This window comes from Sinocyclocheilus grahami, unplaced genomic scaffold (genome assembly GCF_001515645.1).
Source record: "Sinocyclocheilus grahami isolate Dianchi unplaced genomic scaffold, SAMN03320097.WGS_v1.1 scaffold847.1, whole genome shotgun sequence".
NCBI classification, from domain to species: domain Eukaryota; kingdom Metazoa; phylum Chordata; class Actinopteri; order Cypriniformes; family Cyprinidae; genus Sinocyclocheilus; species Sinocyclocheilus grahami.
The window spans coordinates 371125-397459 of NW_015506026.1; the positions used below are offsets into that span (position 1 = coordinate 371125).

At 37.8% G+C, this 26335-nt stretch overlaps 2 protein-coding genes across 2 annotated transcripts in view; one reads left to right on the top strand and one right to left on the bottom strand.

Annotated features, from left to right (window-relative positions):
- Positions 1–18989, top strand: part of stk32a (serine/threonine kinase 32A) — a 59922-nt gene extending 40933 nt beyond the window's left edge. Inside the window, exons 7-13 of the mRNA XM_016247665.1 lie at positions 4818–4907; positions 5533–5636; positions 5732–5848; positions 5972–6097; positions 9096–9224; positions 17670–17734; positions 18291–18989. Of these exons, the coding sequence (XP_016103151.1) occupies positions 4818–4907; positions 5533–5636; positions 5732–5848; positions 5972–6097; positions 9096–9224; positions 17670–17734; positions 18291–18402 (743 nt within the window). The 3' untranslated portion in view covers positions 18403–18989. The remainder of the gene's footprint in view (positions 1–4817; positions 4908–5532; positions 5637–5731; positions 5849–5971; positions 6098–9095; positions 9225–17669; positions 17735–18290) is intronic.
- A 933-nt stretch (positions 18990–19922) lies between these two features.
- The window catches only part of LOC107562900 (dihydropyrimidinase-related protein 3-like), a 29577-nt gene continuing 23164 nt past the window's right edge, over positions 19923–26335 (bottom strand). Inside the window, exon 14 of the mRNA XM_016247654.1 lies at positions 19923–21055. Within this exon, the coding sequence (XP_016103140.1) occupies positions 20970–21055 (86 nt within the window). The 3' untranslated portion in view covers positions 19923–20969. The remainder of the gene's footprint in view (positions 21056–26335) is intronic.

Sequence of the window (26335 nt, forward strand, 5' to 3'; positions counted from 1 at the left end):
AGGCGGGCTTTCATCACCCTATGACATCATACCCAAAAATGAAACAAACCGTCAGTGTGAGGCATTAAAAGTAACGTGAGCTACGTAAACAGATTACTTTTTTCAAGTACCTAGTAAAGTAAGGCATTACTTTTTAATTTACAAGAACATATCTAAGTCACTTTTTCAAATAAGTAACACCAGTTTCTTTGTTTCTCCAGCTCTCCTGTCCCCATGTTGAGAGAAATCAGGAGTAAGTGCAGATTCAGTATTCTTCAAAATGAATAAAAACAGTCAAATTCAAACCAGCAATAATTAAATATGTTAAATAATACAATATCCTTTATGTATTTAATCCCATTTTATCAATTTTATTTATTTATTTTTTTGCTGAAGAGTGTTGAATTTCTTCTCCTGCGTCCTATTCTTCATGTAATCCTGAATGGCGGCACAGCTGAAAGGTTTGTTTGAGCTGCGCCCTCTACTGTACAGACGGGAATTTACATTTTCATCAGTCTGGTGTGTAAGGGCTTTTACATATGCCAAAAATATAACTTTTTATATTAACTATTTCCCCACCAGCGTTTTTGAAAAAAGTTGCCAGCTACTGCCAGCATTTTTGATGATTTTCACTAAAATTTCATGGCCTCCAGAATATTTTGTTTTATGAATATCTTAACATGCAATGCATCAAAAATAAAGAACAGAGTCTCTACTTTTAAACAAAAAAAATCAGTTTTATTCTAGCTTCAAGCATTCTTTTTTTATCAACACTTGAATGTAGGTAGGTTTTATAAAAAATAAAAAAGCAACATTTTGAGCAAAAAGCAGAGCAAATCATTCATCAAACACTGGATCATATTCAGTAGGATGATCAAAGCAAAGATGCAGTAGATCGCCTCTACTTTTAAACAAAAAAAAAAATCTGTTTTATTCTAGCTTCAAGCATTCTTTTTTTATCAACACTTGAATGTAGGTAGGTTTTATAAAAAATAAAAAAGCAACATTTTGAGCAAAAAGCAGAGCAAATCATTCATCAAACACTGGATCATATTCAGTAGGATGATCCAAGCAAAGATGCAGCAGATCGCTTCCATCAACACCCCCAAAGCTTCACAGTCCTTTGCTACTTCCTGGATCGACATTTCACTCGGTAACATTATATGCTGTTTATTGTTGATGATCGCATTGTTTTTCATATGCATATGCATACATACGAGATTGCTTGTTTCTGCGTCTTCCTTGCCTGTGTTTTTGATCGGCACATTCTAGACTCATTCAGGAGATGCCTTCCTGGATCGACATTTCACTCGGTAACATTATATGCTGTTTATTGTTGATGATCGCATTGTTTTTCATATGCATATGCATACATACGAGATTGCTTGTTTCTGCGTCTTCCTTGCCTGTGTTTTTGATCGGCACATTCTAGACTCATTCAGGAGATGCGTAATAGCAAACAAGCAAACACAGCCCAGATGAGAAAAAGTAGCGCAAAAGTAACATAACGCATTACTTTCCATAAAAAGGACTCATTCAGGAGATGCGTAATAGCGCCCCAAACATATAACAGCGAGAACGCGGAAAAATCTGTGTTTTTGGTGAGAAAGGAGTTAAAAGCAAACAAGCAAACACAGCCCAGATGAGAAAAAGTAGCGCAAAAGTAACGTAACGCATTACTTTCCATAAAAAGTAACACAATTAGTTTTGTAAGGGATTAATGCAATATTGTAACGCATTACTATTAAAAGTAACTTTCCCCGACACTTTGAACTATTTTGGCAGCTTGGTCTCAATGAAAGCTGTTTTGGACTATCAGAAAATATTAAGTTTGGAAGCTTACAGGATGTTTTTGCACTGCAATGACCTCTTAAAGTATGTCAAAATAACTTGACTTGATTTCTTAATTCATGTCCCCTTTAAAACCAAAAGACTGCAGTGGAATAGCTATGAATACAAATGAGTCTGTTCTGTTCTGCTCTGCAGGAAACTCTTTCATCTTCTCTTTATCACCATTCGTTTTGTAAGGGAGTAATGCAATATTGTAACGCATTACTATTAAAAGTAACTTTCCCCGACACTTTGAACTATTTTGGCAGCTTGGTCTCAATGAAAATATTAAGTTTGGAAGCTTACAGGATGTTTTTGCACTGCAATGACCTCTTAAAGTATGTCAAAATAACTTGACTTGATTTCTTAATTCATGTCCCCTTTAAAACCAAAAGACTGCAGTGGAATAGCTATGAATACAAATGAGTCTGTTCTGTTCTGCTCTGCAGGAAACTCTTTCATCTTCTCTTTATCACCGATGTCCATTGTCGGTGTGTAAACAATGCAGCTGCTGCATGAAGGTGTTTTACATTCATATCAGCACTGCACACATCCACAGCATCTACTCTGTCTGTGCTTTAGGGACACATATGCATACGCTTAGAGAAACTGAACCCTGTATACCCCCTTCCTTCTGCGTGTCGCATCTGCTCCGGTTCCCTCGTGCCCTGCGACGATGACAGATCTTCATCAAGGTGAATGGCTGACTTTGGCCTCCTCACTCCGGACTCACTGTTATTTCCTCAGCTGCTCGCTACACTCAGTGTCATCTCAATACCAGGAATGAGAAGAGGAACTGCCCCACAAATCAAACCTAACTTTTTTATTAGGCCAGTAAGGAAGGAATAGATTTTGGAAGGTGCTGTTTCAACCTTTATACTGTGAGACAAAGCTGCTGTTTTGGACTGAATTTATCGTAATAGAATGGAGGAGCACTGTTTGTAATGCGATGCCAAATTAGCCACCACAGTTTTTCAACATATGAATCAAAGCTGTGTCCAAGATGCAGAAATTTAAACATCTTTTTAAAAACTAATTTAAAGTTTTTTCTCTCATTAAGTGGTCAATTTTGAGATTTTGGGTTATTTTGCTTCCATAACATGTCTTCTTTCAGACTAGTGGGAGAAACAAAGCATCCAAAATGCACATTTAAGTGTTTATTTTATTAGCGTCTGTAGACTTCAATTGCAATTATGAGTTTTTATTTTCTCATTGCCTGAGCCAAAAATCTTAGGAGCTTTCAGTAGTACTTTCATACACCAAACTTTCCAGTTTTATTCCTGTCTGTAATCTAAAGGTTTTTACAGAGGGCTTTGTTAAAAGTTAAATTTGAACAATTAATTCAATTCATTTCGGGTGCCTGTGAGAAGGGCTACCAGGGATTTTGACATTTTGCGAGCCCGGATAAGGTCGCTTTTCTGTCACGTTTTTACACATGCTCACTTCAATAAGCTGAAAGTCAAGTCAAGTCACCACTATTTATATAGCGCTTTTTAAAATGCAAATTGTGTCAAAGCAGCTTTACGGTATTAAATGGGGAAATAGTGTGTCGAAATAGTGTGTCTTTCTCCTCTGGCCAGACAAACCCAGTTTAAATCTAGGCTGCAGCAGAGTCAGATTGTGCAGAGGACTCATCTAGTTCCCGTGGTCTTGTCCCAATGGCCGTCTAGGAGACAAGGTTTTCAACAAAAGAACAAGGGTTCAGGTGTTTTCATGCCGGGCAGAATCAGGGTAATGAGTAAAACCCTAGTCGTGTCAATCAGTTTTTTCTTAAGCCATTTATCTCCTTACGCCATTAAAGGAAAATAGTTTAACACATTTACATGACCACACACGTGTTGACGACTTATTAAGCACAATAAGTTTAAGAATGTGCATGTAAACGCACTTAATAATTGCCTGAGTTCTCGTTCTTTGTTTGTTATCATGGTTTCTGATAGTTACACTCTTAAAAATAAAGGTGCTTCACGATGCCATAGAAGAACCTTTTTGTCTAAATGGTTCCATAAAGAACCTTCAACATCTGAAGAACCTTTCTGTTTGACAAAAGATTTGACAACCTTTATTTTTAAGAGTGTACACACCTGCTCCCTGATACGTTGATTATTCCCTGTGTGTGTTTAAGCCCTCAGTTCTTTCTGTTCTTGGTTTGGTGTTGTCATTAATGTTAAACTCTTAGTTATCTCTTGTGTATTCTCTTCATGTATTAAAGACTTTAATTCTATAGCGTCTTGGATTATACCTCACTGTGGTGTGACACTGACCCAGTGACAATGCATTTCATTGAAAAAAAAAAAAAAGAATTTACTTAAATGCTATATCGTGTCAAGGCTTAAAAAATGAGCCCCATTTGGTAGATGCTGCAACGATGCCATTACGTGGCCAAAATATTTAATTATATTATAATACACGCTTTACATGACATTGACTACTTGTTTTGTGTTTTGAGGCCTCTTAAAAGCGTGAAAATGATTTATGCTTATGACTCAAGATAGATAAAAAGGGTTGGGACTGTGCACATTGTTCAGTGTTGTCAGTGCATCGTTTCCTGCGGCTCCAGAGTAATTAGTTACACAGCTGATGTGATTGCCTCAAAAAAGAAAATCTGATGAAAGCAAGATGGCATCATGTATGTCACATACTTCCAGTCCTGCTCTAACTGAGCAGATGCCACTGAGATGAATGGGAATGCTAACGGATAGCTTTCTCCAGATATTAAAGACCTTGCAGGTATCAAGATGCATTGATTTCATGATATAGTAGTATGTCCCATGCTTTCAGCAGCATGCACTTTCCCATCACCAACAAAACAAATGCTTGCAAGTATGCAAATTGGGATGCAATTAGCATGAGACCATCGATCTCAGGAAAGTCTCTGTAAGCATCAGCGCAACCACTTTCATTTAACTAAAAAACTTTTTTTATTTGTGTTGATATCTTGTAGCCTCATGTTAAATACAGTAGTGTACATTATATGGTTTTATTGAGCATTCATCTCTTCTTTGTAGGTCATGCTCACCTGACAGATTTTAACATAGCTGCTATTGTGAAGGAAGACTTAAAAGCCACATCTATTGCAGGGACAAAACCATACATGGGTGAGAGCTTTCATACTTCTCTTTAACACTGAGAATCTTCTAGTTATGCTTTATTTGTGTGATTTAACACAGCTTCAGTTGAAGGTTCCTTATCATTATTACCTTGTCATGAACTATTGTACAGCTATGTTAAATGACAGGTAAGACGTTTTCACAATTCAGGAAACAGAAACAGAAGCCATTCAACATTATTAGAAGTCAGTGAACCATCAGAATGATTTTGAAAATCATATTTCAAGGTAAAAAGAATTGTAATTGCATTTTGTATTTACCGGTAAAGTCGTTCCGGTAATTTTACGGCAATTTACTGTGTGCTGTTGTGTAAATTTAATTCATGTCATTGACTCATTACATTGAATTTAACTGAATACAATCATAAATTTAGCTAGATGATAATGCTATCATTTACTGACTGAAAATAAGGAGCTTAGAGCACGGTAGGCTTCAGTTACAAAAAAAGACCAGAAAGTAGCATTGAATTAGCTTTTAGCAATGCTGATTGTTTTAAACAAGTGGGCTGTACAAATAACAGTACTGATACATAACAGCATTGATATCATTTGTTGAAATGGTATAGTTGTTATTGGAGTAATAATGATGACTGTTGTCTTGTCTGTTGTTGCAGCCCCAGAACTGTTCCAGGCGTTCGAGGGAACACACCCGGGTTACTCTTTCGCAGTGGACTGGTGGTCTTTAGGGATTACTGCATATGAGCTTCTCCGTGGACAGGTGAGGCTCTCTCTCGCAACCATCTGATCTGAGGTCAGAATTAGCGCAAGAACAAGAAATAGATGTTTCATTGACTGTTGGTTTGACCTCCGTAGAGGCCGTACATCATGCGCACCAACACACCAACCAATGAGATCCTGCAGACTTTCCACAAAGTGTACCCCTGTTACCCCGTGGCCTGGTCTACAGGGATCAAATCACTCTTACCAAAGGTAGCATTAATCACACAAACCGCACTGTAGTCATACTTTCACTGGATAATTACAGTCATGTTTAGGATCAGTCACGATCTCGTACCGTATGAAACATGAAGCGTGTTTGCTTCATGTTGTCAGCTGCTGTGTGTCGACGCTCAGAAGAGGATTTCCAGTCTCTCGGAGCTCCAGGACTTGGAATACCTCTCTGATGTCAATTGGGATGCTGTGCTCAGCAAACAAATCCCACCTGGCTTCCTCCCTAATGTAAGTTTACAACACACACACACACACACTCTCTCTCACACACACACACACACACACACTCTCTCTCACACACATACACACACTCACACTCTGTCACACGCAAACACACACACTCTCTCTCTCTCTCTCTCTCACACACACACACACACACACTCACACTCTGTCACACACACACACACACACTCACACTCTGTCACACACACACACACACACACAGCAAATAAAGAGACATGCACATGCAGACGTTCCAGAAATATGAATGATTTGAACCACTTTAAAGGGACAGTTCACCCAAAAATGAAATTTCAGTCATCATTTCCGCACCCCCAAGTTCACTGATAAAACTGATTTTGAAGTAAATACTACGGAAAAACACATTTTATTTCTACATTAAAATATTATTTAGTTTAGGCAAGAATTATAAAAAATTTAAAAAAAGAGTAAATTCTATATTAATACTCAATTTAAGCTTGTAAAAAAATAAAGTTTGAATTTATAAGTAATTTTACTTGGAATTGTTTGTTATGTTTACAAGGATTCTTTAAGTAAATATCAAAGTTATGATCCCATTGTTCCCATCATGCACTGGAGCATGACTAATTAATAAGGTTAAATTTTTCACTGTTTTCGAGTTGTATTTACACTGTTTTATGGTTGCTTGTGTTGTTAGGTTTAGTAACATCTGGAGTTCATTTTCTACACAAAATTCATACTCAAACACTATCCACTGATTGTTATCGTCATTGTGTATTGTGTACCAACTATATTGAGGTATCTGTGTTCATTTGGGTAATAACTATTTTGAGTAGACATATTATCTTAAAAAGGATAACAAGATGTTTACTTGCTTACTTACATGTCTGTAAGTGAACCATGCTTTAATAGCATGGTTGGTTTTTTTCAGCGCTACATTAACAAACTGTAAAGTTAACAGACTGTGACTGAGTTAAATGTACTTGAGTATTGCAGAGTAAACTTAAAATAATTAAGTAGAAATTACTCATCAAACTCTAACTGGCCACATTAAATTTACTAAATTTAAATTGTACTTAACTTATAATTCCATACTTAAATTTTACGAATAATTGCACAAGTTTCTTTCTTCTGCTGAACACAAATGAAGATGTTTTGAAGAATGTTGAGAACCAAACAGTTGCGGTAGCCATTGACTTCCATAGTATTTGGGAAAAAATGATGGAAGTCAGTGACTGCCAGCGACTGTTTGGTTCTCAACATTCTTCAAAACATCTTCTTTTGTGTTCAGAGTTTTCATTTTTGGGTGAATTGTCCCTTTAAAAGCAAAGAATCTCTTGATTGGACTTGTAGAAACTGATCATTATGTTCTAAATAAGAAATAAAGAAATAAAGTATTGTGATTCTTTAGTAGAACACTCTTCCATTCAGAAGTGATCATGCTATGCTGTATATCAAAATGAAATGTTAAAAACTGTTATAAATTAGACTTTATAAAGACATTTTGAATGCAATCTTTGTATTGTTTGATTTGAATAAATATGTATCTTGTATATATTCATTTAATTAATAAAACTGAGATTCTATGCTGTTCATGTTAACTTAGAATAACAGATCATATACATTTACAGTATAATAACAGCAGCAATAACTCTTTATAAAAATATAAAAAAATCAGGGGTTCATGATAATAAAGACATTTATAAAACTATAAATATTGATGGTTTTCACCATGTTCTGCGTACAGAACCAGAACATGTTTGCAGATGCGGCTGGTTTCATTTACGTTACACTCGGCAAACCTCGTGCAGATTTATGATGATTGGTCTGGACTGGGAGGTTTTCATGCCGTGAATCTTGGGAGCGAAGTGTCCATCAGTTAAACGCCACAAAAACATACATTTTAGAAACCTCTTGATGTGGTTATTTTTGAACATTTCTGTTTGCTTGTGGAAATTGTTCTCCATCCAGAGTGCCCATAAGCATTATTTATGCCGTTTGGAATGCACTGTAAAAAATGATGAATTCCAAAATTGTCTGAGAGATCTGAGAAAAGCTCTGGCACTATTATAGCCACCTGCTTGAAATCTGTGCGTATCTAATGTGATGGCATGCAGAGATTTTGAAGTGGGACTTCAGTGGCTTAACTCTTTTGAGGACAACACGTTTCAGGATTTTGAGTGTTTTCATATAAATACTTTTTAACTAAATAGTAATAGGAAGAGTGGCCTTGTGAAAAAGTACACCTAAACATACTTTTAGCATGCAAAAGAATAAATAATATACTTCAAACAAATATATGTATGTGTAAATGTAATGTTTTCTGGCACTTAACTGCATGTTATTTGTAATAAAATGAAAATGCATTGAAGTTAAAAATTATATGAAATGCAATTTTGCTGATCTTTAGAGTGCTTTTTCACTCACTTAAATAGGACTGAATTATGTAATTTCATAATTATTTATTTTGTCCTTGAAATATGATTCAAGTGTACTGCTGAATGTACTGACAAGCATTTATGGTAAACTAAAATATGCTTTAATGTCATTTCTATTTAAACTTGTGTTATGTTTTTAAATGTATTTGTAATTACACATTCGTAATGATAAAGCTGCAATTTAGTACATTTAAAATGTAATATCAAATAACACACTAAAGTGCTAATATGTTACTCAACACAAAAATAAGTGTACTTCTCTAAGCACAAGAGATTACAGAAACGTAATATTTAAAATGCACTTTAAAGTAAATAGAAAATACAAAGTGCACTTTTAAAAGTGTATCAAAAATTTTCATGCAAGTGTACTGCCTTTATATACACATAATTAAATATTACATTAATATTATATTATCGACAAGTACAGTTTAAAAAAAATACTTTTAAGATTTACAGAACACTATAAGTGCTAATTCAGTAGAATTAATCACAAGGGATTAACTACTGAAGTAGTACTTGCCAATAAATGTTCATTTGCTCATGGGACACACTGCGCAGGATATAAATGAGTGTTTTTATGATGGCAGAGGCGGCGACTAAACTGCGACCCCACATTTGAGCTGGAGGAGATGATACTGGAATCCAAACCGCTGCATAAGAAAAAGAAGAGGCTGGCGAGGAAGACGAGGGAAAGCGGCTCTGATGGATCTCCTCAGGTAGCATCTCACTGTTATTACTTCAGAACTTAAGAGTCACGCCACAGTCTTTGTAAAATAAAAAAACTTGTTAACACTGTCAGCCACATGGTTATGCAACAAGACATAAAACAATTGAAGTCCTGTTTATTACATTAACATGTTTCCCTTGAGTTCTTCTGCAATGGCTCTCTTGTGTTTGTCAGTATGAGTCATTTCTCTGAAGGATTTGTGCAATGAGAGATAAGAATCGTTGACCGAAACATTAACTTTTTCATAAGTTTTTTTGCACAGTGATTTAATTACTCACTGATCTTTTGTTGTTTTAAATACAGTTGTATTTTGTTTTTTCATGATGATACACACTCTGAAACTGTGGTGGTAAAAATTAAACCGACAACTATGCAAGATTTACAAGACAAAAACATGATGAAAGAAGTGCACTTAATTGTTTTTAATGTGTGCTTGTAGTTTACCACAAATCTCAAAAGTATATTTTTAATAAACTGTACTTGTTGCAGATAATATGAATTAAATAAAGGCCACTTAAGTGTACTTAGAGAGACACATTCATGACTCACTTAATGCACTTTTTAAAAAGTGCATTTTAAAGTAATGTCAAATTAAAAGCTTTACTTTAAAGTACTTTTAAATTATGAGGTTTTAATCTTTTGTTGTACTTTAAAATACACTTATTTTGATGTGTTGACTAACATATTAAAGCAGACGTAAAGTACTTAATTACAATTTTCACTGTAGAGTATAATTAAATATTGCATTTAAAGTTAATATATTTTACATTTACTAAATTAACATCATTACAAATCTTGTAGTTACAAATACGTGACAATAGAATTGCATTAATGTATATTTTAAATGACCATAAATCCTCGTCTCTACATTCAGCAGTACACTTACAATAGAAATAATTATGAGACTGCAAATAAAGATGTACTTAAGTGGGTCAAAGAGCACTCTTAAAGGGACAGTTCACCCAAAAATGGAAATCAGCAGTCTCTGTACTGTGATACGGTCTAAATCCTGACTGGAAATCCTCACAGATACCATACTAAGAAAGAACATAGTTGTGAGGAGACTACCTTTTCTTTGTCCGAAATGGGAGATTTGAGATCGGTCTTTAATTAACTAATTCTCCAGGATCAAGTTGTTGTTTTTTCTTTATGAGAGGATGAATTAATGATATTTAGAAGAGGATCTATGACTTCTGGAAGCACCTCGTTTAGTAGCTTAGATGGTATAGCATCTAACATACATGTCGTTGGTTTGGATGATTTAACAATTTATACAATTCTTTCTGTCCTATAGCAAAAAACTCAGGTTTGGAACAACAGAGTAAATGACGACAATTTTTGGGGTGAATTGTCCCTTTAAGATCAACTAACTGCATTTAATATAACACTTAACTATAACTCATTTTCATTTAATTGTAAATAATTAAATAGCAATTAAGTGTCAGAAAACATTACATTCAATTCACACTTAAGTAGGGGTTGGGTATCGTTTGGGTTTTTTTCGATACCGGTGCCAAATCGATACTTTTAAAACCTGAACCGGTACTTATTAAAAAAAATTTAAAATACAAATTCCCCCAAAAATGATGGATTGGCCATTAGCCCTATAAACACATGATGTCGGTTTCATTCATACTGGACGCCAGAGGGCCCCTTCGCACAGAAAATCCACATATTCAGTCACAGAAGTAGAGAACTCATGACCTCCAGGAAATCCCTTATACGGACAAAGGCATCGCTATTATAGCTGCAACTGAGTAAACAGAACATATAAACGTTTCGAATTATAAAACAAAGACAATAAACACTCGACTGCGACAATATTTTATCCGTGTTATTCAAGCCATCTCTGGTATTTTCATAATAATTAAATATATTTATAATCCATTGCTAATCGATGTATTCTTTTTAAAGTAGCGTATGGAACATATTTTCTGCCTCGTTCTGTGACAAGAAGCCTCATCGGATCACAAAAGGAGGCATGTGACTGGTGTTGTGGAGTAAAAAGGTTATAATGTTCTCTTTTGTTGGACAACAGGTTTAGAAATGTGAATATAAGGGAAGTTTAGCTTTAGGCGTTTTAATTTAAGCATGTTTAGCTTAGTTAACAGAAGGCTACCTGCTGCCATCAGAGCAAGTGTAATTACTGCATTCACGCGCTCCTCGATGCTCTCGTTGTGCTTTTAAGTCAGAATGTGAAAACAACATGGACGCTCTCGTTACTACAAAGATTTGTTGGATTTGTATTATTAGAGCTTTCCGACTTGAGTTCACGTGTATTGTCTCAGTCGGGAATTTATTTTTCACGTGCGGTGCTGATGCTTCTTACGTTCGTTTCGGAGACCCAGAGGACAAATATTTCAATTGATCGCTCAGGCATGGCACTGAAATATTGGTACCAGGTTTCGGTACCCAGCCCTACACTTAAGTAGATTTTTTAAAGTATAGTTTTTCTGTACTACATAAACTGTTTTTAAAAGTATGCTAAAGAGTATTTCACAGAATGAAAGAAAGAAAGGATGTAGGAGCTGGAGTTGCGTTGTACGTGCACATTTTCTGAAGCAGTGGGGATCAATAATACAGTCCTGCCCTTTACAGTATCTGCTCCTGACTCTCTGTTTCTCTCAGACTTCCTCCCACTGACTCCATCTGTCCTGACTGCCTCTCAGTCCTCTCCTCCCACTGAAGTTTGTAATGTACGGAGAGATGAGCTCAATCCAATCACAGATAAATGCTGCGGAAAATTGAACTCGTTGTGAGAACAAAATAAAGAGAAGCATCCCACAGTGACTGCCTCCCTTCCTAGAGTTCACTCGCCTCTGTTTCTTTAATCTGTGCTTCAGTAATCATCAGCACTGATTATTAGGAACGTTACATATTTACAACTAGTGTTGGGGAAAGTTACTTTTAAAAGTAATGCATTACAATATTGCGTTACTCCCTAGAAAAGTAACTAATTGCATTACTTTTTATGGAAAGTAATGCCTTATGTTACTTTTGATCTTTATGTTACTAGATCTCAGTGCTGCGTTTGACACTGTCGATCATAACATACTACTAGAGAGACTGGAAAACTGGGTCAGGCTTTCTGGGATCAAATGGTAGCAGCTCGAACAAACCTTCAGCTGTGCTGCCATTCTGGATTACATGAAGAATAGGATGCAGAAGAAGAAAGTTCATCAATAAATAAAAGAAAAAAAAACACAAATGTTATGTTTATCTAAAGTAATTTTTGCTTATTAGTATGGTTGAATTGGATCATCGAAGGTCAGCAGCAAAGATTAAATACATAAAGGATATTTGTGTTATTTAACATATGTAATTATGTTAAAAATTGGATGAATAATAAATTGGATTAATTAGATGTGCTGCTCTCAAACTTTCTTGAGAATGGTACTCCCCTAGTTATGCTTGGAGACTTCAACATCCACCTAGATAAACCTCAGGCTGCTGACTTCCACACTCTGCTTGCCTCTTTTGATCTCAAGAGTGTTAACTACGGCTACTCACAAATCAGGCAACCAACTGGACCTTATGGACACACGACACTGCTCCACTGATCATGTACTGGTTACTCCAGTGCACACCTCGGATCACTTCCTCCTCACTCTTAACCTATACAAGGTTCCTAACACAACTCATACCCCTCCACATGTTATCTTTCGACGTAACCTACGCTCTCTCACCCTCCCGGCTATCTGCTATGGTTTCATCTTCGCTTCCTCCCCCTAACAATTTTCATTTCTTGATGCTAACAGTGCTACTGATACTTTCTGCTCCACTCTTACGTCTTGTTTAGACACTGTCTGCCCCTTATCTTCCAGGCCAGCCCATACCACCTCTTCTGCCCCTTGGTCTCCTGATGGAATGACCTGCCTAACTCAGTCCGAGCAGCTGAGTCCTTAGCTATCTTCAAGAATCGGCTAAAAACACATCTCTTCCATCTTTATTTGACCCTCTAACTCTAGCATTCTCTATTCTAATTCTATTCTCTATAATAATAAAAAAATGCCCCTTTTAGACTTGCACTCTATTTATTTACTAACTGCTTTTTTCTAAAAAAAAAAAAAAAACACTTGCTTCTGTAATCTTTTTGTATTCTATCTATTTGTTTTCTTTTTATTTATTATACAATTAACAAATGCAAAAAAGGCCTCTAACAATAGCTTGCTCTATCTTTTTCTATTCTGTTTTCTTTTTATTTATTTAAAAAAAAACTTGCTACGTGTACTGCGTTAAGCTAACTGAGATTTGTTATAGCACTTGCATAGCATTGCTCTTTTGTTGATTTTGATTGCTTCCATTGTCCTCATTTGTAAGTCGCTTTGTATAAAAGCATCTGCTACATGTTTAAATGTAAATGTAATGTAATTATTGCAGGTTTGCGTCATATTCTGAGTTTGCATTTCACAGTTTTTACTGATTTCGAGGAATACTGAATCTGTTTTTGTGTGAGTGAGATTTATCTAGAACTACAGTAGCACACAACGCCTCTGAACACACTCCTGATTTCTCTCATCATGAGGACAGGAGGAGAGCTGCCAGTCAATACATGGAAAACAATGTAACTGGCATTACATATTTGAAAATGTAAATTGAAAAGCAATGCATTACTTTAAAAAAGTAATCCGATTACATAACTCGCATTACTTGTGCTGTTACCCCCAACACTGGTTCTGTAAAACTAAAACTAAAATTATCTGCTCATCCTCATTCTAAAAGAACCTGTAAGTCTTTCTTTCTTTTGTGGAACATGACATTCTGTGTTCGGCAGCTTGTGGCTGAATTTCAAAGAGCTTTTATTGGATGGAGTGTAGAGGAGGCCTCTGCTGGATTGTAGCATGCTAAGCATCAGTCACGCTTACTCGAGGGAAATCCCTGCGCTGGTGGAGTTGCATGGCTGGGTTTCTGGAGTAAGCACTAAACACTCGACACCTGCTGACGCCTCAAATTCATGACTGCACACAGTTACACAGGCAGCACTTACAGCTCTTGTCGTATTGCTTTGCAGTACACATTTTGTGTTATATTGGAGACATTTATGGCCCTCTAATGCTCAATTCACGCCAGTCTCTAGACAGACATTTAACTCTCAGCTTAAATCTGGTCCACATTGTAGCTTATTTTGACCAGGAACAATTCACTTTGATAAAGATCTGGATGACCAATCATAGTTTTGTTTTCAGGGTCATGTTTGGTCCAGGTAATTGTTAAATAATGAAATTGCGGCCTCAGTTTTACTTCTTAATTATTGCAGGTTTGCATATGATGTTGGTTTTTTTTGTATTACCTGTGCAATTTGATATAAAAATGAGTAATACAGAATCTTATGCTTCTTATTCAATTCAAGTTAAATCAAGTCACTTATTTTATAATGCTTTACACAATACAGATAGTTTCGAAGCAGCTACACAGTATTAAACAGGAAATTCACAAATCGCAATTTCTGACCAATAAAATATTTTAGAGAGCTTGACAAAATTAGAATAAATTCATATTAATTTCATCAGTTTTCAAATCAGTCTGGAAATCATACTTTTAAAATGTCTTCATATACAGTAGGTTTGCCAATATCATGGGAACCCTGTTTCTAAAATAAAAACGACAGTTGTTAAAGGAATAAATTAAAATAAGAAATAGGTTTTATGTTTTTTTGTATTGTTTTAATTGATTTAAGCCATTCTGTGCTCCCTTGGAAGTGTGCTGATCAAATACAAAAGGTGTCATTCTAATTTGACAATAAATAATTTTTCTTGCCCATAAAAGTACCATTCTATACACTGGGAAAAGAGTTATTTTTTTCTTTTCTAACAGTGTAAAGCAAAGGTGCAGTTTGTCCCTCCAGTGACCAGAGCTGAATGTAAAAAATGTCAAATGAAATCCATTGGAATCACTGAATGCTTACATACCTCGTATATTGGTCTGTGAACACATTTTTCATGAAATATGTGACTTCAGACCTCCTGACGAAAGAGAAAGCTCTGCAGGATGCATGACTGACTTCTGGTTGCTTGATCGTCATGAAGTGTTGTCATTGTGCTTGCTCCTGCTCCTGTCTGGTTTTCTGACAGCCTGCTGTTGTTGCACCTGTAGTCAGCGACAAATCTGCAAGACAGCTAGTGCAGCAGGGCAAACTCATCGTCTGGAAGCTTCAGTCAAACTGATAACACTTCCCTGACCTGCACTGACCCGACAAAACAACACAAAATTCAGAAGACTATGAACATGCCCCGTAAATTCACACTTCAGTGGCTTTTAGTCCATTTAGCTTTCATATGTAAGAGTGCCTTTTAAAGATGGAAAGTCAATAAGACAAACTAAGATTTAAAACAAAATAAAAAGGTTAAAAATCAAGACTTGTTAGCGGTCATGGTCTTGGGAAATCTGGCAACTGAGGAAATTTTAAAAGTATGATTCCCAGACATGGAAAATGCATGTCAGTTTCTAAAATGAATATGAATTTATAATAGTTGTGGCAAGCTCTGAAATATTCTATTTGTCAGAAATGTGAGAACAAACACTTTATCCTGACTGCAATTGCACTGGTTGTAAAGTGTGAACACTAAAATATTTTCAGTTCTTTAAAGGCCTGGCATTATGGAATTATTTTCATGTTTATAAATAAATGAATGCGCCATTGAGGTTAAAAATGTATTGAGTGCAAATTATTATTTCAGATGAAGCTGTTCTCATATCCGTAGCTCAGTCGGCGTACCTCACAACAATCACATGCAATAAACCGCTTATTGCTGCAGCTGCATAAACACAGTCGCAGAAATGCTGCTCCTTATGTTTAGTCATTCACTTTTGCATCGAATGCAAAATTTAAAACTTGTTCATGATTGCTCATTTGGGAATTAATATGGCAGACCAAGCAATATGCACAGCGATATGGAGTAAAAGAGCATTCACTTATCTTAGATGTTGATTTCAGATGCTTTCTGAAAGCGCGCTGCAAACACTGGTCAAGTATTTGAATGTTGCAACCTCATTGGCTGCCGATGCAACACAGACCAATCAGCTGCGCTGTGTAGATAATGATGTGATTACTTACAGATAAAGGACTTATCAGCCTGTGCCATCTAGAGTTTCATGACAGAACTTTGCATTTATTTATAATTTATTTCAAGACATTATTTAAAATTTTAAATTTATGCTTTATTTTAATATGTTGCCACTCCAAGTTTGGGTTTGGGAGGCCGATGCTGTCCTTTTATTTAAATGAATTAAACAAAGAATTTAAAGAGAATAAAGAAAGATAATAAAAGAACTTGAATATGGTGAGCATTTGAACCAAACCGAAAATAATATATTTTTATTTTTAAATATTCACTTTGATTCTTATCCATATGCCTAATATGCCTAAACCGCTCTGTTAAAGGGATAGTTCACCCAAAAATGAAAATTAACCATTGAATTACTCACCCTCAAGCCATCCTAGGTGTATATGACTTTCTTCTTTCAAACGAATGCAATCGGAGTTATATTTAAAAACGTCCTGGCTCTTCCAAGCTTTATAATGGCAGTGAATGGGTGTTGAGATTTTGAAGCCCAAGAACTGCATCAATCCATTATAAAAAGTGTCCCACACGGCTCCGGGGGTTAATAAAGGCCTTCTGAATCGATGCGTTTGTGTAGACTCACAAGAACCAAGTTTTGTTTACAGCAAAGGAAAACCAGTCTCCTCTTGGCTTCTATCGAAATCCTCCGACATTTTTCTTTACAAATCCTCGTTTTGTACTTCTAATTCGTGACCGGTGTTTTGTTCTCTTCTCTGTGCTTCCGCGTTTGTCACTGCGTTTGCCTACGTGCTACATCATCTCGCGTGAACATGCGTACGACAGTAAGCGGAGGCTAGAGATTACGGTTTATAAAGTTTTAAATATGGATACTTTTCTTACACAAATGCACTTTTTTGGGCTTCAAAATCTCGACACCCATTCACTGCCATTATAAAGCTTGGAAGAGCCAGGACATTTTTAATATAACTGATTGCATTCGTCTGGAAGAAGAAAGTCATACACACCTAAGATGGCTTGAGGGTGAGTAAATCATGGGCTAATTTTCATTTTTGGGTGAAGTATCCCTTTAATGTTTCTTTTCTTATTTACGAATAACATTACATTTATTACATAAAGGATATAGTGTATTTTCAAAAGCAATATTTGACAAAACAAAGTTACTTATATCTTACCTCACACTCTTTCATCGTTAAACCCCGCCTTCTTTGATTTGATTGGCCATCTCAATCATTTTGACATTGACGAGCGCTGTTAGACCGCTGCAGAATGAATGAAGTCCATGTTCCATTATCAGAGGGGAATTTGTCCCCTTCAGCATTTATGTTGGTTATGACCCTGCTTATTTCACATGCCATTCACTTAGTAGTATTTCTTGTGAAACATTTCCTCATTCTTTTCTTTTGATTACACAGAATGGGCAACTCCAGCTGCGCTTAGAGACTGTCCAAAGAGATTTCATCGTCTTCAACAGGGAAAAGTAAGACATATTTTGACAGTTTAATAGTCATGTACAGTTTCATGCATCTGTCTCCAATGTAAATATATATATTTTTTTTTAATTATTATTAAATAACATAATTCCTTTAGTCAAAATGCAGTTTTATATTAAACACATTTACAACCTGATTGTCAAAGCATTTAATTGCAGGAAGTTAATGAAAATTCTCATTTTAAAGAGAAGCACAATGAGTCAAAGAGAAGTAAAAACGCAGTTAAAATGTAAAGTCATGTATATATGTATGTGTGTGTGTATATATATATATATAAATTTGTTTTTATTTTTGGATTTTCCATTTTAATTTTAGGTAAACGTTCAGTAATTTTGTTGTGTTTCTGTGATTTTTTTTATTAGAATTTTTGTCTATATGTATTAATTTTAATTTCTGTTGTTTTTAATTATCAGGAAATTGTTATTCTGGAAGTGAACTAATCCCTTAACTGCAATAACCTTGCCTTGAGGTAACAACTCCACATTTTGTAACGCTGTGAAACTTTTGCATGACTAGATTTGTTGCCCTTTCTCTGTTTTGGAGGTTGAGGAAAACCAAAGCAGACGCTGAGACCAACAACCTCAGTGCAGACGAGACGAACAAAGCCATTCAAGATGGACAGAACAACAACGTACAGCATTGTTTATCAAGTTAACATCTGGACCTGCCACAGTGTTCCTCCTTCACTCGAAGCTGACGGCGGATGCAGCCATGGACTCCAGCAAATGCATGAGAAAATCCATACTGGGAGACTGGAACATCACGGATTCTGGATGGAAGCATTAACCTGGTGTGAACCTCACGCTCTGAATTAACTGACAGCGTACGCTGGTTTAGTGACCGGCTGACTACACAATCACATGCATAAAGAAATAACTGAATGATGATGCTCTCTGCACCTGACTGTGAAATGTGTGCCTTACTAGTTTAATGGATTTCTTTAATTTCCCTGATTCCCTTGGAGGCACGTGAAGGTTTACCGTTGTCTGATTCAGCGAGCGATCAGACTCCAGCCGTTCGCCATGATTTATAAAGCTGCTCTTGTTAACACACAAACGCAGAGAACAGAATGCAAAGATGTTCATTTCACCTCATTATGTGATTCATTCAAATGATGTAAATGTGAACCTTACGGAGCTGCAGAATTCTGTCATTCATGCCACTGAGCGCATTATTTAGCGTTTTTGGAGATTCATTGCTGGATTGTGCTGCTGAATTGAGATATTGACCACACTGTACAGATCAAATAATAATAAAATAATTTAATTGCATCATCTGACAAGTCTGACTAAGGTTTGCATAGCCTAGGAATATTCACACAAAGCTGGCTCATTTATAATAGAAAAGATAGATTTATAACATAAATACAGTTCATTTTCATCTGAGGTCTGTATACACATAGGGCCTAATATACTGCGTTAATATGAAGTGTTTTATGTTACACATTGCTTTGTGTTTTAGAGCTAAAGAAAAAGTCCATAAACTTAAATCATAATATCCTGGCAGAAATTTACCAGTACCTTTCCCATACCTTTTTTTTTTACAGTGCAAGTTCTTTTTTTTTTAGTTTGGTGGAAATAATACAACAATTAATCAATATCGCCATCTAGTGGTCGGGTGAATATGAAATATTACAGACAATCTACCCACGATGCTGTTGAACAGCAACAATAATTCTGATATTGTTTTTTTAAAACATCAAGTTAAACTAAATTTAAACAATTTAATATCACCTGCTTTATATATTATTTGTATTGTTGTTGTTATTATGGAATATACAGCTAATTGCACTTGATAACTTGATAGCATCACCGAACAATTAGAATTTGTTTTCCAAAATTCTGTATTATTGTACAAATGCAAAATGCGACATTTATTTGGGGGATTTGAGAGCTGCATGAAAACGCCCTCATGCAGTCGCTTTTAAAGAGAATAATTTCAAGAGCATTTTCCCTAACGAGGACATGTAATGAACATTTCAGATGCACATGTGATGTTTACAGCCAGCCTCTGCTGTACATCGTCATTGGTCATACTTCCCATGCATTTGTAACAATTATGTCATTTAATTTCCTCAAGTGATTAGCAGATGTTAATTTTATGTCTGTGTATGTTTTAGTAGTTCTGATTTCCTTGTACCGTGAGGTGATAAATATACAGAGCAAATCATTCACAGGCAGTCAGTTGTAACTTGTGTTTATTGAGGAACAAATTTTGCACATCACACGTTCATTTTCACCTGCTTTTTTGACTCAGATGTTAAAAAAAGAAAGGAAATATAATCAAACCTACATAAATATAATAAACAACCTATTCCACATCAATCGGTACATCTCTTTATACCATTGTTATTGAGGGCATCAGTGTGTTGAACTGTCTCTTTCCATTAACCAAGAGCTTTCCTCCTCAACCAGACCAAAGTCGCATGAAAGATTGAGATATCAAAAACTTATTCCAATACTTTGTTAATCATCCTTTAATAATTTGAGCTTGAACTAAAATGCAAAAGGTGAATATCTTTCTCCTGCAGTCTTTGTTTTGTTTTCATCATTAATTTTGTCAAGAAGTTGTTTATTTTTCCTTTTTCGAGGTTCATTGTGTTCGACTGAAGTTCAGCTATTTCTTCACATGACGGATGCATATTGTTTTTCATATCTTCCGTGAGACGGATAATGAAAGCAGTACAGTATGTGAATGTATGTAAATGTCCTGTAATATTCTGCACTTGTATATCATTGCATGTTTTTCCTTAACATTCAGCTTTATTATACTTTAAAAAAAATGCTCGACACTTCATTTACAAAGTAACATTAACTATCATAATCACAGCTGATGTACGCAAATAAAGCTTATGAGGGAATACAGACGAAGCTCTATGAAACACACGACAGTAGTCCTTCCTTACCGAACGCAAACGCCTGAAAAATTCAACTGTTTCCTTTCATAAACATCGCAGAATATCCAAACGAAAGTTGTTTTTACGGTAATTCTAATGTCTTCTAATTGAGTTTATCTAAACACACAAATAAATGTAACACTATACTAAATGCTTTGCTTTCTCAGAGATGGACTACTGATCTTCAGTCACTCATCAGGAGGAAATCATGGAGGGTAAGGCATGAGTTCAGTGTTTTATGCTTCTTTTGTTTCGTTTCCTGACTAATCACCTTACTTCTACACGGCTGATTTGATCCTGGCCTCTCTCTTACATGCTCTTCATATTTAACTGAGGGAGATGATATTGGAGCGGCCACCGGGGGGCACAACGATACGTCTTCCAGCCGGTCTGATGGGGGCTTCTTCAGGACCTATGGAGAAACACGAGATATAAAAACCGTCTTCGTTAAAGCGCTAGAAGCCTTTAACCAAACCAACCAGCCACGAGGCGAATCACAGCTGTACAAACTTTGATGTGAAGCAAAACGTTTTTCAGACAAAAAGACAAAAGCAAGACTGTGTACTTATGCTATTTCATGCATTCTGACTTATTTACGCTGTTAATGAGTTCTAATGCTAAACATGGCCAAAGTTCCAAAAAACGAGTTGGACGTATGACGAAGTATTTCTGTGCCAAACACTCCTTCAGAGTTGGTATAAGTTTCTGAAAGTTTTGTATGACGTCATGAAAGGCGGAAATCCTTGTCTGGGCACTTCTCCTGGAAGAGCCCGTGCATCAACCACAGCGAGAGCAATGCCTTGTCCAAAAGCACAGTGCCCTTAACGCACACTAAATCTGCTCCGGAGCAGTACTGAAGGCTTAGTGTATCCCATCATGCATCATGTTCTGGAAATAAATCGTGAGACTTTGCCGAGATCTTGCGAGAAGTCACGAAAACCTTTCCAATGTATGTTAAATATTAATTCTACATATAATTTGGTAGTAAAACAAAGAGTTGCACGCATTATTGGTGCAAATGAGTAGTTTTGGAGTAAGGGGAGTAAGCACCACAAAATTAAATTGTGTCATCTGTTATAGGGACTACTAAACAGACATTTAGAAGTTGATTTTAAAATGCAAAGTATCGAAAATAAAAATAAAGCTCTGAAAAAACACTTGCATTTTTACAACACTATAAGTGTGTCCCGTCAGGTAATGAAAATTTCTACACACACTTGTGGTCTTCATGCTCACTTGAACACTTGAACCAAATACAGGAAATACGTCATATAAGTAGTCAAGTGGGTAAGTGCAAAGACCGGGTATTTGGACAAGGCACAAGAGCAGCCCATCAACATGGTTCACTCGGGTTACAGAAGTCGTCTGCAGCACTGCACAGGACTCCAGAAGGATTTGTCATTTTGTGTTTTAGACCACGAAATCAACAGTCACCAAACAAGTGTGTTTACAGTTGTATATGTGCTCTGAACGGAGTGGAGAGGACTACTTTAGTGTCATTAGGCCCGAATTCCAGGCAGGCAGGGCTTTGTCTCAGCAGCGCAGCCTCAGCGTGGGCATGGCCGTGGCCTAGGCGAGAGGCACGTTCAAATACAAAGCTGTCAGCGATACTGAATCATTGGTGACAGCGTTCTGCACCAAACTGCCCAGGAGGATTGAACCGCTCGACAATGAGGGGCACCGATCCTCATGTGTAAACACACTGGCAGATCAAAGAGCTACGTGGAGAGTGATGCATGTGTGGGCTTTGCCAGCATTAAATCACTCAAGCCTGATCGTTCATACCCGCGAGTTTGTCATTTCTGCCTCCGAGGTAACTGGGAGGAGAGAAACATGAGAGCGGGGAGGCGGGGCCATCTTACGCGATCGAACAGGGGCAGACTGCTTTCGTGGTAAAAGCAGCCCGTGTCTGTGAGCGCAGTCATAGTGACACACACAATTCGAAGCTGCCAGTGGCAGCATCTGCTCCACTCTACTTAGAAGGATAGAGCCGCTCGGTGTAAAGAGGGACGCTGATCCCTACGTGTGAGACACGGATCGAAACGCAGCGGGGAGAGCGAGTACACAGGCTCTGTGTTGGCGTGAGATCACTCAGACTCGGTTGCTTAGTTCCCAGGCTTCGCTGTTTCTCTCTCCGAGGCTTGCTGAGAGAGGAGAAACGGGAGAGCGGGCTGCCCTTCCACGAGTGGAGAAGAGTGAGACTCATGCTCTGAGTGAGCATTCTGTCTCAGTAAGCGCGCAGCTCACTGCCCTTCTGCGGCAGATCCGAGTGCAACAGGGAGAGAGAGCATGCAGGCACAGTGCCGGCATGAGATCGGTCAACCCGGTTGCTTATTCCCTGACTCCGCTGTTTCCCTCTCCAAGGCTCACTGAGAGAGGAGAAACGGGAGAGCGGGGCTGCCTTCAGTGAAGGCGGTCCACGAGTGGAGAAGAGCGAGACTCATGCTTTCAACAAGAGCATTCCGTCTCAGTGAGCAAGCAGTCTCAGCATGGGGGCTGCCCAGACAGGTGATGCACTCACTGCCCTTCTGCATTGTGCACGATTGCCTGCACGAGTCACAATCGCAGCACGACATTTGCAACAACGTCGCTATAATTTGCTCTTTTAGGGCTTACCTGCTAGAAATAAGCTCTTTCAAAATCGCCGGATGGCGGCAGGGGAACAGGACTGGAACTGCTGTGAAGCTGAGGCGTGAAGAGAGCCAGTCAGCCAAGCAGGGAGGTCTCAGTCCAGCTGCGAGGCGTGTCAATGGCGAGCAGGCTTTCAGGATCAGCGATGAGCGTAGAGTCGTCGCTGAAGGAGAAGAAATCTGAGAATCCTGTGGCGAATGCCCGCTTATATAATCAGATGTCCCGCCCATTCTGGCGGGCTTTGTCTTGTGCAGCTCTGCTGCCTAGCCATTGGTTCGTTTTTAATACACTGCACGATTCAATGGCCGTGCAGTTTCACTGCGTGAATGAAAAAAGGCTTCAGTTCAGGAGAAAAAAGTTTTTTTTCCCATTTGCATCTAGCAAGACGCAGTATGAGTGTAGTATCGAAAGGGAACTGAATGTGTGTCAGTATTACACGCATGCCTTCCGTCTTAAAGGGACAGCATTCCTAATTAAGTACCTATCCGTGTCATTAACTATCCGTTAACCAACAAAAGATGTTAATTAAATATGTTAAGTTTAATTTGTATATCTTTTGTATTTGTCTTATTCTGCTACTTTTTCAAAAATTTTTAATTATATAGGCCTATATTATATATGAACAACTATAATTTGCTCCCTTTTCACTACTGTTAAAGTGATAGTTCATCCAAAAATGAAAATTGTCATAATTTATTCAAGTTTTTCCAAATTCAATCCTTGATTCAAATTTCTCATAAGCTTAATTGATTTGGTCTAAAGAGAGAAGAATTAATGACTATTTTTGTTTTAAGACTACATATAAAATAGCTACCAAAATAAATATTGGTAACTGAAGTTTGACAAAGTAATGACTAAAAGTTGACAAAAATGCAATTACTTTTCGTCGACTAAAACTATGAAAGACTAGTAACGAAGTCTAGACTAAAACTTTACTCAAATGACTAAAATGTGACTAAGACTATTAAGCATTTTCGTCTCAAGATAAAGACTAAGACAAAAAAAATGCCTGTCAAAATTAACACTGCGTCATACAGGTGCATCTCAATAAATGTCGTGGAAAAAATCATTTCAGTAATTCAACTCAAATTGTGAAACTCGTGTATTAAATAAATTCAATGCACACAGACTGAAGTAGTTTAAGTCTTTGGCATTAAATCACTCAAGCCTGATCGTTCATACCCGCGAGTTTGTCATTTCTGCCTCCGAGGTAACTGGGACGAGAGAAACATGAGAGCGGGGAGGCGGGGCCATCTTACGCGATCGAACAGGGGCAGACTGCTTTCGTGGTAAAAGCAGCCCGTGTCTGTGAGTGCAGTCATAGTGACACACACAATTCGAAGCTGCCAGTGGCAGCATCTGCTCCACCCTACTTAGAAGGATAGAGCCGCTCGGTGTAAAGAGGGACGCTGATCCCTACGTGTGAGACACGGATCGAAACGCAGCGGGGAGAGCGAGTACACAGGCTCTGTGTTGGCGTGAGATCACTCAGACTCGGTTGCTTAGTTCCCAGGCTTCGCTGTTTCTCTCTCCGAGGCTTGCTGAGAGAGGAGAAACGGGAGAGCGGGCTGCCCTTCCACGAGTGGAGAAGAGTGAGACTCATGCTCTGAGTGAGCATTCTGTCTCAGTAAGCGCGCAGCTCACTGCCCTTCTGCGGCAGATCCGAGTGCAACAGGGAGAGAGAGCATGCAGGCACAGTGCCGGCATGAGATTGGTCAACCCGGTTGCTTATTCCCTGACTCCGCTGTTTCCCTCTCCAAGGCTCACTGAGAGAGGAGAAACGGGAGAGCGGGGCTACCTTCAGTGAAGGCGGTCCACGAGTGGAGAAGAGCGAGACTCATGCTTTCAACAAGAGCATTCCGTCTCAGTGAGCAAGCAGTCTCAGCATGGGGGCTGCCCAGACAGGTGATGCACTCACTGCCCTTCTGCATTGTGCACGATTGCCTGCACGAGTCACAATCGCAGCACGACATTTGCAACAACGTCGCTATAATTTGCTCTTTTAGGGCTTACCTGCTAGAAATAAGCTCTTTCAAAATCGCCGGATGGCGGCAGGGGAACAGGACTGGAACTGCTGTGAAGCTGAGGCGTGAAGAGAGCCAGTCAGCCAAGCAGGGAGGTCTCAGTCCAGCTGCGAGGCGTGTCAATGGCGAGCAGGCTTTCAGGATCAGCGATGAGCGTAGAGTCGTCGCTGAAGGAGAAGAAATCTGAGAATCCTGTGGTGAACGCCCGCTTATATAGATGCCCTGCTCAGATGCCCTGCCCATTCTGGCGGGCTTTGGCAGGCTTTGGCGGGCTTCGTCGTCGTAGGCTTGTGCAGCTCCGCTGCCTAGCCATTGGTTTGTTTTTAATACACTGCACGAACCAATGGCCGTTCAGTTTCACTACGTGAATGAAAAAAGGCTTCAGTTCAGGAGGAAAAAAAGGCTTTTTCCCATATGCGTCTAGCAAGACGCAGTACGAGTGTAGTATCGAAAGGGAACCTTGTTCAGCTTCCCAAAGAACCCAGCATTAAGGGAACAGTGGATGCAGTTTGTTTCTCCGGGACAACAACAGAATTGTGCAAGTGTGTTTTTTTATAAATCAATTAAATAAAAATTTTTGTCCCGGTTTTATTTGTTGATGTCACAGCTTGCAGACGATCGCTACGCAAAAGCTACGTGTGCTCGTGACTCTTTAGCTCCGCCCACAGCACACCTCCAGGAGCTCGACTGTTTTCAGAGAGAAGCGTAAAGCTGTATCTGTCTTTTATAAATCTGATCAAACTAAAGTCTCGGAGATATGAAGGATGCAGCACTACTCTATACAGGTACTCAAGATTGACATGAGATCAGCAGAAACTGTGTGTTAAGACAGAACATTCATGTTTATTGTCTTTTTAAAATATGCATTATATTTTCATTATGTACTAAGAGAGAGAAAAAAAATTATCTTTCAAAACATGTTCAACAACCCTGTTACTGAACATTCACAATGTTTTGGGATTTTGTTTTGTGCATTTTTGTCAACATATTTCTATGGAAGCCTGTTTCCACCACAAGATAATACAATTTTAGAAACT